Genomic DNA, 13,512 nt, shown 5'->3' on the forward strand with positions numbered 1-13,512 from the left:
TCCTATTTTAATAATTCTCAGGTTAATAATAATAATTATAATTTCAAATAATGATTTATATTTTAATAAAAAATAAAAAAAAGGGTTAAAAAAACAACAAATAAGCTATTTAAATAATAATAATAATAAAAAACTAAAATATAAAAAAAAAAAAGGTTTTTTTTAAATGTCCAATCAACATCTCGGTGAGTAGCTCAATTAGCAACCATATACTGATTGGGCATTGATGTGATGGTTGTAGGGCTATTTTGACAAATAACATGTTTCTCTTTGGTCTCAATCATCTTGTGCTGCCAATCTCTTTTTAATTAAAATATTTTAATTAAAAAAATTACATTGGATAATAGCTACATGGTTGATTCATTTAAATATTTAATTATAATAATTAAAAAAAGTTAATAGTTGGACTATAATTATTAAATTAAAATATTAATTAATGTGGATAATAGTTAAAGTGGTTTATTTAATAAATCTTTTTAATTAAAATAAATTTATTTATATTTAAACATAATAATTTATTATCTTATTCAATATCATCCCATTTACTTAAAACAATATAAAAATAATTTCAATACATTTTTTCTCTGTTATTATTTTTATTCTCAATCCTCATTTACTCCAAACTTTGTTTTCAAATCCATCACATATTTTTTTTTTTATCAATATTAGCAGAATTACTAACTACTCTTTAACACATCCAAAGAGTAAGACATAAACATTCTACTCAAAAACTCAATGCTAATAAATCAAGAGGTTAGTAGCAATATTAGTAGAATTAATAACTACTCTCTAACACATTCAGAGAGCGAGACATGAACATCTTATCCCAAAGACTCAATACTAATAGATCAGGGATCGGTAACAATATTAGCAGTATTTAAGTAATGTTATTTGCACACATATTTATCAAATACGTTTATTTTTTTAAAGTAGCGGTACTTTTTTTAAGAAAAATAATAATAATAATAATAATAATTATTATTATTATTATTATTATTATTATTATTATTTATTATGGAAGTTTCTAAGTTCCACTAAATGAAAGAAAAGTAGATTCCAATAAGATAACGGCCTAAAACATTAAGAAAAGAGCAATGATAATGATAATAAACAAGGTAACCCTCTAAAAAGTTAAAACATGGTAATTCTTGTGATTCAAAAGATGCAAGTGGACTCCTCTCAAGACTGCACTGCCATTGTCTTTTTCTAATTTTTTTTTAAATAAAGAAGTTTTTGCTCACATGAATGTATTTATTTTGTAATAAAATTGAAATTTTATGTATATTAATTTTTCTTTTATAAAAACTCATGATTTTACTAAATAAAAAAAAACCAATTACAAACAATAAAAATATATAACAAAAGAACAATACTAATTATTAAAAAACACCATATAATTAACCAATGGTAAATGTTAGATCAAACCGGAGTTAAACAACATAATATATATATATATATATATATATATATAAGTGACACTAAAGAAACACTCAAATGAAGTAAATTATCAATTTTAAATATTACTGATGTAAATTAAGAAATGTTTTAACTGATAATGATTGTTTATTATATAAAATATAACTTTTTAGATATATATCTTGAAAGTGTATATATATAGAACTTCAAAATATATATACATTGAGTTGGCATACATAGTAAACATCTTTCGAGCTTAAATTTAAATTTTTATATATATCAAAAAACAAAAAAAAGAAAAACACACTAGTAGAAGAGATCTATTTTTTCTATTAGAGCTCTTATTACCTCATTATGTGAAACCAAATCATTCACAATCAACACACCAATTCATATAATAATAATAATAATAATAATAATAATAAACTTTGCTTTTTTCTCAATGGCAAGCACACAAATCTTCATCCAGCCAACGACCATTTGATCTATTGGCATCGGGTCCCTTGCGTAGGGTGTTCGTTTCGAGTGTCGAGCGTGGCTCCCCGAGTTCGATCCCCATCTCGTGCAAGATGAGGGCACGGTTCGGTGATGAGCCACGATCTCTCACGCTCGCTCCCTGGGCTCCCAGCGCTCATCGTCTTTCAAAAATCTCCATCCATGGCTGGTAGTTGGTGGATGGCTCTACTCTTTTACCACACTCTCTCTCACACACACATATCTTTATCAAAAGCTAAAAAGATTTAGAGCTTTCACAAGATACCCACACACTTTGATCTCCTAAAGCAGTTGATTTTACCACTATAAAAGCATAACAAGATGAAAGACAAGCAAGTGAACATCAGGTATAACTTCTTCTTCTTCTTCTTCTTCTTCTTCTTCTTTTATTTCTCTTATTTATATTTTAATAGTTTATTCTCATGGTTTATTTTATTTAGTTTTCAGAAATTACTGAAAATGGCTTCTGGTCTCAAGAAGGATGATGTTGTGATATTGAGGCTTGATGGTGAAGAGCTCAAGGAATTCAGTCAAAGTCCAAGTTTTGATTCACAAATGCTTTCCATTTTCAATGAGATGAAATGCAATAACAGTACTGAATCTCTGAATAACTGCATTTTAATTGCTTTGGAAAAACTCACTGTTGATCATGGAATGCCTCCAGTTTCTGATTCTTGGGTAATTTTGATTCATTTCATTCTCATTTATTATTATTATTTTGTTAATTAATTATTGATTCATGCATTCATCTTAATTGTAATTCTATTTTTTTTTTTTTCAGGTTTTCAGTAATGTTGTAGAACCAGCTCTTCAATCAGTGTCAAGGGATGATAAGTTTGTACCAGTTTCTGAAGAGATTTTCTTGGAAGAATTCAGGAAAGTTGTGAACAAAATCCTCAAAAAACTCCAAGAAAAACCTTTAATTATTGCTCACAGTGAGACCAACATTGATGGAAGTGGAATCAAGACATTGTTATCTGATAAAAATGAACTAATAAAGGTCATATAACATTAATTGCTCAAATATCTGTATTCATTATTCTCATTCACTGATTCACTAATTTGATTATTTTTCGTTGTAGATATTGGAATTGGTTTGGAAGGATTTAACCAAAGATGAAAATCAGAAAAAATCGGTGTTTCTTCGTGCTGCACTTGACCGGATTTCTGGATTAGCAGAGCTGCCTTCTTGTTATGCAAGTGATCAGGTTTCAGAAATCAAAATTCCTGCAAGTTTTTGGCATTACTTAACTGAAGTAATTCCTGATGAATTGCAGTAAAAATTTTGCAGATTGATGCTGTGTTGAATGCTAATGAAACAGAGATGCTCAAGGAAGAAGAGTTCAAGGAGATAATGACACAGATTCTTGAAAAAATTATGCAGCAACTGGAGAGAAATCCAATCCTCATAACATCAAATTCAATGGTTCATGAACCGATGAATTCATCGACAAACTTGAATTCTCCATTATCATTGTCTGAAAGTGAATGAATTTGTATCAATAACAATACAAAATTCAACAATAAAACATAAATTTTAGATATTACAAGTTACAGCGTCTTCAAACACAAGCTCAACGTATCGACATTATTCTATTCCGATACAAGATAATAATGGGAAAACATTAGGGGAAAAAAATACAAGAGTTGTCACGTAACAGAGAACCGATGGATCGTGGTTGTGCTTGCTCCCCATTGACAGCTTCATTATTAGTTATCTGGGACGATTATGTCATTCTCTGTTTATGTTTAACAATAAGTGAGATCGCCGAGTATTTGATTGTAGTTATTGGTTTCCATTGCAATCTTCACTGTTGTTGCTTATCTTAGTCCCACTCAAAATATAACCACCAAAACCACTCATCTGCATTTGCGGGTGAGTGCGAGAAGGGAGAACCTGAATATTAAAATTGGATTAATGCAAACTCAAAGGATCTCCATTCTTATTAACTGTGAAAATCACATTATTTTCTGACAATTGATTAATTATGTAGAATGAAGAGTTGGTACACAGAAATTATGATCAAGTAAAGATCTCTAGCGTCCACAAAAACAAGAGAAAATGGTCTAGTTGGCATCTACAACAGATTAGGAAGGGCCGAAAGTAAATTGTGTTTAAAACAACTTAAATATTTCCACTAGCATACGAGAGAAATTCTACACAGGTAAAAGAACAGCATAATTTGGACAGGCATGGCAAAGTTGAAAAATATTATTTAATATTGGGCAAGAGTGTATGGATTTTGATTTTGATTTTAAGAAATAAGTTGCACAAACATATATAAATGAAGATGCATACAAGGTACCTGATATTCTCGTAACCAAGGCTCTGAGATTTGCAATCCTATTGCCATTTTTGATGACTGTAATTTGTGCATGCATGTTGCAAGAGGCTGCAAATTACAAAAGCAAACAAAGACTTCAGGGTTACCATTGAAATGGAATTGGTAGAAAGGTATACATGCATATACACAAATGATGATGCATGAATGAGATATGATTTTAAATCACCTGAAGGTATTGATGGTAAATTGCAAAGGGTGCAGAATATGATAAAAGAGGTACAAGTTTTTGAACTATGCTATCCACCTCCAACTCGGGCGCAGCTACTATTAAGCTGCATAAAAAATGTGACCTGTTAACTTCATGGAGAAATTAAAAATAAATAATAAAAAAAAATATGCAAGCCAGTTTGAACTTACCTATTAAAACCTTTTTCCTTCCACATCTTGATGGCATCTGGTGACGCCTGTTTTCCTGGATTAACTGCTTTATAAGTTATCGTAGCATTGTTCTCATGCAAGCCTTCTTGCCCCGAGGACAGATTTTCTTTGGTATTACCTAATTCTTCATCAAGAGAAGAATTATCATTTCGTAAAGACTGCACTTCCTGAATCTGTGTAGAACCTGTTGATGGATCACATTTAGTCGAGGACTCTCTCCCAATTATAGATTGGATTCCTGCAGGGTGATCAATTTCATGCATTTTGCTACGTTCCTCATCAAGGCTCTCAACTGAGCAGAGATGAGAGTAAGAAGCTTGAACAATTCTGCAGTGGTGAAAAAATGAAGCATATTAAAGCCAAAAATTTCAGAGACATGGCAAACAGATGAAGCTATGAAAAGAGTAACAAATGCAAACAATGTTGCTAATAAGTTATTCTTCAGACAGCTTCATAAAACTGGAAATTTAAGTGTGAATATACAAGAGGAGGAGGAGGAGGAGGAGGAGGGGTGGGGGGCGGGCTAGATAAAGAAAAAATAGCCACCGAAAAAAGCATAAAGAGCTCAAGAAGATACAATAGAATCTTATACCAGCAAAATTTCTTTGGCTATCTTCACGGACTTGAGGTCCAAAGCTTTAAATAACTTAAATACGATGAAAAGCAAGACAAAGCCATACAAACTTAATTTTACTCAGAGAAATACCCACAGAAATTTTCATCATATTTAATGATAACCTCTTGCATTTTTGTGTATTTATCAGAGTAAAACCAGATATTAGCTATAAAAACAAGCTTTTTATCAGGAAATTATTTTGAGATCATATGCATCTTTTAGTTTCTTGTGTTCATCTTGATTGATAGGTCAAAAATAAAAGAATCACTTTAAAGTTCAAATATCATACCAAATAAAATTTACCTGCTGTCAAATTCACTAGAGAAGTTGAATATCCTTGCTATATCCAGAGAGTGAGATGTTCCTCCAAAATAGGTATTACACACATATCCTGTACCTGTCAAACAAATAAATTATGACAAGCTATCATAGGTGAAAGGGTAGCTTGCGACAAGAAAATTTATCAAATTCATACCTAAACAATTTACTGAACACTCTCACAGGTCTTTGGGAAACAAAAATTCCAAAAACATTTATATAGCAACATACCGACCACTGTACTATAAGACAACCAATATAAGAACAATCCAAGCTCTATCCAAAAGACATCCAGGAATTTTTTGTCAGTAAAAGATGCATTACTTTCCCTGGTATATTTGAAGATTGGAGCTGATACAGTCAAAAAACTACTATACAACATTGACTATATATATTAACATCAATTTTATTAGATAGAAAATATTATCAAAAACTAATAACAAAAAGATACCTCCAAGTCGTTCAGCTACAGAACCAGTAAGCAACCCACCAACCATATCCACAAGAAGGACATCAGAATAAGCACTAATATTAGCAAACGAAAGCAAAAGAGAAAGTGTGTCTATTCTTAGAAACCTGCCACAACAAAAGAAAATGCACAATTTCATATCAGAAAAGAGTACATAATTTGTAATTTGTTAGCCCAAAAACAAGTAGAGTTTTTATAAATGACAACCATAATTCTTAGCTGATAACAACACAATGGAGTTAGTTTCCTGATAAACTTCCCAAGGTATCATTGAACTAATTAGATTTAAGAGTACTTTGCAAAATAAAACAAAATATGTGATTATTTGATATTCAAGATTATATCTAATTGAATAAAATAAAAATGAAATGGAACAGTAAGTTATAGAAAGTTAAATGACTTGGTTGTCACATAAGTCATTGTATGCAAGTCTTATAATGAGTTCAATTATTGAATTCTACAAAGTTGCTTTATATCCTATATGTCAATCAACTTACCATTTGGAGTTTCTAAGGCTTTAAAAATAATCAACTGCATAGAATTTGGACAGTATCAATTAAATCCATTGCATGTAACAATATGGTCAAAGTAACATAGACCATCAGTAGAGTAACAGAAAGTTATAATAGAAGTTAGTGCAAGATCATACCCTATTCGATTTGGATATTTCTTGAAATATGCTTCACATATACTGCAATTTTAAAAAAATGAACATGACTCAGTAACATACTGATAATATATACCTCAGAAAACAGAATCAGAATTATGAACATAAGGAACAGCTACAGCAGAAATTTCAAAATTGCCTTAGAAACTAATATCAAGGTGTTAACAGTCTAGAAGTAAATATTTTAGAAAATCCTATAGAAATTTGAGCAGAATTTTCAAACCTCCAATAACTTTGACATAGTAATTTTAATATTTTCCAACTAAATGTTTGACATGACATACAAAAGAAGAGCTCACTATAAGGGAAGACCTGCGCAGAAAGGATCAATTGACCAAACCTTCAGTAGAAATTATCAGCATGGCCTAAATAGCCAATTATTTAGTTATTCCAGATAAAGACTGTTAGTTCATGTTTTAATAATAAGCTCTTGAAAATAAATATTTTTGGTGAAATTTCAACATAAGCTATATGAAGCAACTAATCATATTAAAAAATTTAATACATTTGAAAAACAAACAAATAGTCCTCAAAATTTCTGCCAGAAGCTAGCATAATATAATAGAAACCCTCTTTCCCCTTTTTCCAAACTCTTACCAAAGTCCATAACTCCTTTGCAAACGAAGCAAAAAAGGCTTAGTTCACTTTGAAATCTTCTCGATTGTGCTTATCACTCAGCTTCTCAATCTAAACTGTATTTCCTACAGCTTCACTTACTGCCAAATTGTGCTATTCCTTTTTAATCCTGTAAAAGTACAACCTCGATTTGAACTACCAAGCTGAATACCGCCAGCTAGTGCTTATCTAATTGCATAAACATCTAGGCACGGAAAACATACCCTTCACCTGATCATGTAATCTCTGCAAGCGCATAATAAAATCTCTGGCTCAAACAAAACTCATATGATTGTGCTTCTAAATCCAATCTTAGGAGTCTGCAAATCTAAAACTCTATTTGAGTTGTAACAGGCATCTTTTACAAAATATAATAAATAAAAATTTTAACCTTCGAGTAAATGGCCGTCTAAGGAGGACCTTAGGTGCATATTTCTTCTGTTTCCTACGCTTGTATTTTTCCTGCAGATGCCTTTGATCAGCATGTTTCATATAACAGAAATTTTCTACACTGTGATCTCAAGACTCACTTGTGAAAATACTGTTTTATTCTCATATGTTGAGCTGTTAGCTATAAGAGCTTCAACTATTTCATCACCAGTTGCACCATCTCTGCACAAGACATCAAAAAAATAATAAAAAAAGTCAGTGAAGAAAACAGATAATGAATATTCAAATCAAATCATATCAACTCAGGTGCAAAATCTAGCTGATAATTCCTATTGAAACTTGATGTCTAGAGGATAATTTGAAAATAAATGGAGAGAAGAAGATGCTAATCACTAACCAAGCGTCCCGTCAATTGACTAGCGAATGTAAGATAAGGAGTAAAAGTGTGGTTTCCCAATATAGAAAGTAGAAATTTAAAGAATTATAATTTGAAATTAGGTTTAAAAAAACCTATTAGGAATCAGTTTGTTAATAAGAAAGTTGCACAAAAAGGTTATAGAGCAAGTATGAGTTATCATCAAAAGATGATGCATAAATCTAGGGTTCTCAATAGAAATATAAAAGATTTTTAAAGTGTCCTAAAATTATATTCTTAAACCTTCCTCAAAACCAGTAGCACCAGATATACAATGCTACAATTTTCAGTATTATGCTCACATACAGCTGCAAATGCAGAATGGCAGATAATATAAAACACCAGTATTCCCTAGCAAATTTCCCAGTCATCATTAAAATAATAACAAGGCAAGGTCCTGGATCATAAATTGCCCATGCGAAACTATATATACTTGCACCAAAAAGATCTATCCTGACATCAAGTCATTACACAGGAGCCTAATGTTGCAACAAAAACATTAAGCGTCATTATTAAACATATCACATCAGTATAAGAGCAGCACCAACGATTTACTAACCTACGCATTGCATCTATATCTTCAGAAGACAAATTCTGTGCTGAATTATTATCAATCAAAGCTCGATTATCCTTTGACTCGCTCTCTAATTGCCTATCACCTCCTTCTTGCACGCCCATATCTGTCCATGGAAGAGCCTTTTACTAATCAGAGTGCCAGTAAAACAGATTTGCCAAAATCATAGTCGGTGAATAGTTCTAAAAGATTTGTTCTCCACAAACTTATTATAAGTCACAACAATTTCCTTTTTCAGGAACAACTTAAACATCAACCTTATACTGGTAAATGGTAATGCTCCCAAAACTCACTGTATCAACGAAAATAAACAGATTTTAGTGCAAAACCAAAACTAACAGCTCAAATTAAATTTCCAGTAAATTTTGGTGCCAAAAAAACATCTTTTTTCCCGCACTCTACCAGAATTCATAATGTCATAATCTCCGAGACAAAAGCATAAACAAAGACACACCATTAGCACCCGAAGGTGAATGGACGCAACGCTCCAGATGAGGGCCATTAGGGCCAGTCTCAACTCGAAACAGCGAACCAAAAGGGCATCCAATCAAAGGCCTCAGAGAGCACTTCTTATCTCCAATCTTCAGAGTCCTGCAAAGACAAATTAGCTTGAAATCACAACAAGAACAAGAAAACCCCAACCAAAACTTGGGTTAAGCGAAGCGAACGCGGCGGGGGAGAGGCGAGCGAAGACGAGCCGATCACCGTCATTGATGTCGAGAAGGACGCTGCAGCCTTCCCAGGTGATTCTAGGATTCACAGACGACGTATGGTGGCCGCCGACAAGTTCTCCGGCCATCGGAGGCTCGCTGATTCTAGCTCTCGATGGAGAGTTTCTAGGGTTTTGGAGGACGACGGGGTTTAGAATTTCGTATAATAATTATTTTGGAATTTGAGTTGATATTAATATTAGTGATTATTAATTATTAAATATTAATAAATAATAATTACTATAAATAATTCTGTGGGGCGAACCCACTAGAGATCCAGGGACATGCACAAAACTCGGTGGAACAAGTGGGGATGGGGCCGCGCTCATGTGGGCACAGGAACCACCCGTACACAACTACTATTCACAACTCCAAAAAATGTGCTCTCAGCCGAGAATCGAACTCTCACCACTCGATGAGAGCTCTATCGGTGACCCGTGTACCAATAGACCCGAAGGTCGTTGGCCCAATAAAGTTTCTTTTACCTTTTGTATGGAAGTTAACTGTCTTACCATTTAACTATTGTAGCAAGCGCGCTACTCTAGAAAAAATTATGAACAAATAGATATATGAACCAAGGTGAGCTAATAAATCCCCTGCCATATAGTAAAACAACTATAATATTTTTGTAGTATTGGACAATAGTACATGTACGATTTTTTAGGAACTAAATTGAACTAATAAATTTTTTATTATTGTACAATAACACATGGAAAAAAAATATATAGTATTTAATCCTAGATCTATAAAGTCACCATTCAAATAACTGCATTAGGGGATGGTTGTTATGTAATAAAATTTTATGTTACTTAATTTATAAATCAATATATCAAAGTATTTAAAAATATTATTTGAAATTACTTTCACATTGGAGAATATGTTTCTTTTTTTCAATATATTCTAAAAATTCAAATACAAAATCTCTATATCAGAATTTATAAGCCTCTTTGATCAAATATAAAACATTATGAAAAATGTGCAATTATCACCGAAAGGAACATGACTTTTTTTATAAGAAAAGAATATATAAAAAAAAAGAGAAAACTATTGAGGCATATAATTGTTGTTAAACAAATATTAATGTTAATGTATAAAAAAATTGAATGGAACCCATCTAATATTGAATCAAACACACTGCATAATAGTTATAAAAATTACTAATTTACGTGCCATATGACTCATTATAAGACACCAATAATTATTAATTAGTGTTATGTATACATATATATGTTTAAATATTTAAGTATAAAATTAACTCAAGCATCACTACAACATCATGTGTGCTTCCATTATTCAAATGCAAACATGCTAAAACTAAAAGCTAATTCAAAACACACAAACAAATTAAAGATAATGGCATTCACTCTCTGTTAACTATAATATATATGTATGTTTATATATAAAGATTAATTAGAGTTTGCCTTTCTTTGACTGTCCCCATGAATGCTTCTGGGGTTTCTCTTTGTTTTCTTATTGATCTCCTCACTCTCAAATGATACTCAGCACTCCAATGAAGTTAAATGCAGTACATAAGAGGCCACTTTGAAATCATTCAACCCATTTGTGTATTCACATGCCTTCTTTGAATAAGTAGCCATATATATATTGGACTTCACTCTTGTCTTGCAGGACCATTCATAGCTAACAATGTATAGGATTCAAGGTGAGAGCTTTGCAAAGCAAGTTGGAGGAGAAGGGAAGCATGGCAAGCTTAGCATTTGGCCGGTGAGACTCATCGGTGGCTTTCGGAGTATTTTTATGTGTTTCTTTTCTTTTTCAAGCTCACGGAAACCTCCGGCTGCTCCCCGGCGATGGACTAATGACCGTATCGAGCTCCCAAAAACATCATGTAGCTCAAGCCGGTATTCGGTTGATTCTCACTATGATGAGGCTATTTCTGATTGCATTGAGTTCTTTAACAAGTCCTCTCAAGATACTAGATTGAGTGTTCACAAGATTGATGATTTTGTTTGAGTTTCTTTTCTTTTCTTTTTTTTTTCCCAATGATTGTGTTTTAACATATATATATGAACATATATATGAATCTTTGTTTATTGCTTTGTTTTGAATGATAAGTCATGATTTTAATTAGTTGTTCATGTCCATGCAAATCAATGCACATAAAAATATGAACAAATGAAGCTTAAATCCATTGCAAATCAGAAAAAGCAAGAAAACAAAGCAAAACAATTAAACAAAACAAAACTCTCAGAAAATTAAATAAGAAAGCAAAATTAAGGAACACAAATTATCTAATTAATTATTGTGAGTACTTCTTCTTAGGAATTATGCATCCAAAAAAAGGGATCAATGGCTTCATTTTCTTCTGCTTCTTATTATCAATCTTCTTCTTCTCAGTCGGAATTGATTCCGATACTGAAATGTCCGAATTGATCATGAACTTATCATCTTGATCTTGTTTACCAAATAATTCCTTAGATCTGAGTACATTGAGCTCCTTCTTAGTCCTCTCAAGCTCTTCCCTGAGAGAGCTCAAACAGTAAGCCATTTCGAAGCTTTCTTGTCGAGTTCTCTCGAGGCTCTTCATCGTCTCTACTAGCTCTTCAGCTACCGAACCCGGCCTTGAATGATCAAAGCTTTCGGTTCTCTTTTCTCCTTCACCCCTCATCTATCGAAACAAAGAAAAGGAAAAACTCGAAACTCTATTAATATATTGATCAATGATCATCAATAATATATGCATACTAAATATATTATTTGAAAACTATTCAACCAAAAGTCTCATATTTATATATTTAAATCCATATTTTTCAAATTAACTGATGAGAAACATAAACTTAACGACTAGAATTTACTTGCATTATCACTGCCGATTTGATCATTTGAGTACTTTTCAATACTAACATTTTATTGTATTATTGTCTTCAATTCGTCATATGATGCGAAACATATTACTATTTCTTTTAATATTTTCTAATCAACAATGAAAAAAAATAACCACATTAATTAATTATGATTACCTCATTAAGTCTCTGGGCATAAATCTCTCCAACTAGAACTCTTTCTCCAAACATCATGACAGCTTCCTTCACTGAACTAAATGGTGCTTTTGTGTCAATCTCCACTCTTCCTTCCTCCATTGCCACACCTCCACCACCTTCTTCATTATCCATTAATGAATTTAATATTGCTTGCATGAAGAAAAAGATATATAAAGAGTGAAAAGAGAAGGTGGTGATGAGGAGAAATTGAGATAGAGGTGTGGGATTTATGTGGAAATTGATAATAGAGGTTGGCAGGTTGTTAGAGTGAAGGTTAATAATAATAAAATCATGGTTGCTGAGCTTTCTTTGCGTCCACTTCACTAGAATTTTCATTGATTTGAGACTAGGAGTGGTGTTGGGTGAGTATTGTTGTAAGGATGGATATAAGTGATATTTAAAAGGGTCCCATTTGCATATTGGATTTGAAGATGATAAATTTGAGAGTGATCTTTGTCCTAACTGATGATTCTTAATCTCATATGAGTCTTTATCATAGATATTAATTAAGGTATCTTTGAGTTAGATTTTAGATGGTGATAATATATATATATATATATGCCTCAGGGATTTTTGCATGTATATATATATATATATATATATATGCTTGAAAAAAAAAACCTTGCAATTGTGTGTATGCCCAAAAAAATAATATATTTTTTTTTGCCAAGATGAGTGGTCTAGCCAAGAAAAGAGGCGTCATGCAAATCTCAGTGGAAAGAAGTGGGAGCGGGGCTGCGGTTTCTATCGGAGCCCGATTCACAATGCAAATACAGTGGGATTGGTCGAAAAAAATATAATATTTGTTCATATGTCCCTCTTCTTACTTGAGATCTACTAGGTATATGCGTATATCAAGTTAACTATAATTGACTATTTACAGTATATTTTAAAAGTATTTTTGATAAGCACGGCCAAAATTTGTCCAGATGATAAAGGTTTAAATCATTTCAATAGATAGTTTTGAATTTAATCTTTATATGTACATATGCTCAAAGACGTCTATCTCCTTGTAGAGTTCCCTGTGTCATATGTTATTATGAGAGTTTAATAAAAAAACTATAAACAAAATGATTTAATTAAAATTTTAATGACAAAACGC

At 31.9% G+C, this 13,512-nt stretch overlaps 3 protein-coding genes across 4 annotated transcripts; 1 reads left to right on the plus strand and 2 right to left on the minus strand.

Moving 5' to 3' along the window:
* The first annotated feature begins 2,196 nt into the window (after positions 1-2,196).
* Positions 2,197-3,421, plus strand: LOC120261844. Its single transcript, XM_039269852.1, has 5 exons — positions 2,197-2,258; positions 2,352-2,589; positions 2,693-2,911; positions 2,994-3,119; positions 3,203-3,421. Exons 1-5 carry the CDS (start codon positions 2,233-2,235, stop codon positions 3,401-3,403), a joined length of 810 nt encoding a protein of 269 aa, XP_039125786.1. The 5' UTR covers positions 2,197-2,232; the 3' UTR covers positions 3,404-3,421.
* Positions 3,422-3,427: 6 nt separating this feature from the next.
* Positions 3,428-9,558, minus strand: LOC120261832 (tRNA (adenine(58)-N(1))-methyltransferase non-catalytic subunit trm6). Of its 2 annotated transcripts, none has more exons than XM_039269833.1 (12): positions 9,367-9,558; positions 9,153-9,289; positions 8,684-8,804; positions 7,850-7,931; positions 7,711-7,781; positions 6,687-6,728; positions 6,020-6,144; positions 5,554-5,647; positions 4,614-4,961; positions 4,423-4,528; positions 4,218-4,304; positions 3,428-3,808 (listed from the first exon to the last, which is right to left on the minus strand). In XM_039269833.1, the coding sequence occupies exons 1-12, from the start codon at positions 9,495-9,497 to the stop codon at positions 3,698-3,700; spliced, it is 1,455 nt and encodes a 484-aa protein (XP_039125767.1). In that variant the 5' UTR covers positions 9,498-9,558; the 3' UTR covers positions 3,428-3,697. The 2 variants fall into 2 exon arrangements, with proteins under 2 accessions (XP_039125767.1, XP_039125777.1); XM_039269843.1 differs by having other exon boundaries at positions 9,404-9,526.
* A 2,042-nt stretch (positions 9,559-11,600) lies between these two features.
* On the minus strand, positions 11,601-12,586 carry LOC120261854 (WEB family protein At1g75720-like). Its single transcript, XM_039269862.1, has 2 exons — positions 12,390-12,586; positions 11,601-12,037 (listed from the first exon to the last, which is right to left on the minus strand). Exons 1-2 carry the CDS (start codon positions 12,564-12,566, stop codon positions 11,669-11,671), a joined length of 546 nt encoding a protein of 181 aa, XP_039125796.1. The 5' UTR covers positions 12,567-12,586; the 3' UTR covers positions 11,601-11,668.
* Positions 12,587-13,512: the final 926 nt, after the last annotated feature.

The sequence above is a fragment of the Dioscorea cayenensis genome, chromosome 1 (assembly GCF_009730915.1).
Source record: "Dioscorea cayenensis subsp. rotundata cultivar TDr96_F1 chromosome 1, TDr96_F1_v2_PseudoChromosome.rev07_lg8_w22 25.fasta, whole genome shotgun sequence".
Taxonomy (NCBI): Eukaryota; Viridiplantae; Streptophyta; class Magnoliopsida; order Dioscoreales; family Dioscoreaceae; genus Dioscorea; species Dioscorea cayenensis.

Excerpts from the sequence above, each read along its gene's own strand:
- LOC120261844 (XM_039269852.1), top strand. The coding sequence starts at position 2,233 with ATGAAAGACAAGCAAGTGAACATCAG. Across the intron at positions 2,590-2,692 it reads CTCCAGTTTCTGATTCTTGG|GTTTTCAGTAATGTTGTAGA; the intron begins GTAATTTTGATT and ends TTTTTTTTTCAG. Across the intron at positions 2,912-2,993 it reads ATAAAAATGAACTAATAAAG|ATATTGGAATTGGTTTGGAA; the intron begins GTCATATAACAT and ends TTTTCGTTGTAG.
- LOC120261832 (XM_039269833.1), bottom strand. The coding sequence starts at position 9,497 with ATGGCCGGAGAACTTGTCGGCGGCCACCATACGTCGTCTGTGAATCCT. Across the intron at positions 7,932-8,683 it reads GATATAGATGCAATGCGTAG|AGATGGTGCAACTGGTGATG; the intron begins GTTAGTAAATCG and ends TGTCTTGTGCAG. Across the intron at positions 6,145-6,686 it reads AAATATCCAAATCGAATAGG|GTTTCTAAGAATAGACACAC; the intron begins GTATGATCTTGC and ends TTGTTGTGGCAG.
- LOC120261854 (XM_039269862.1), bottom strand. The coding sequence starts at position 12,566 with ATGCAAGCAATATTAAATTCATTAATGGATAATGAAGAAGGTGGTGGA. Across the intron at positions 12,038-12,389 it reads ATGCCCAGAGACTTAATGAG|ATGAGGGGTGAAGGAGAAAA; the intron begins GTAATCATAATT and ends TTGTTTCGATAG.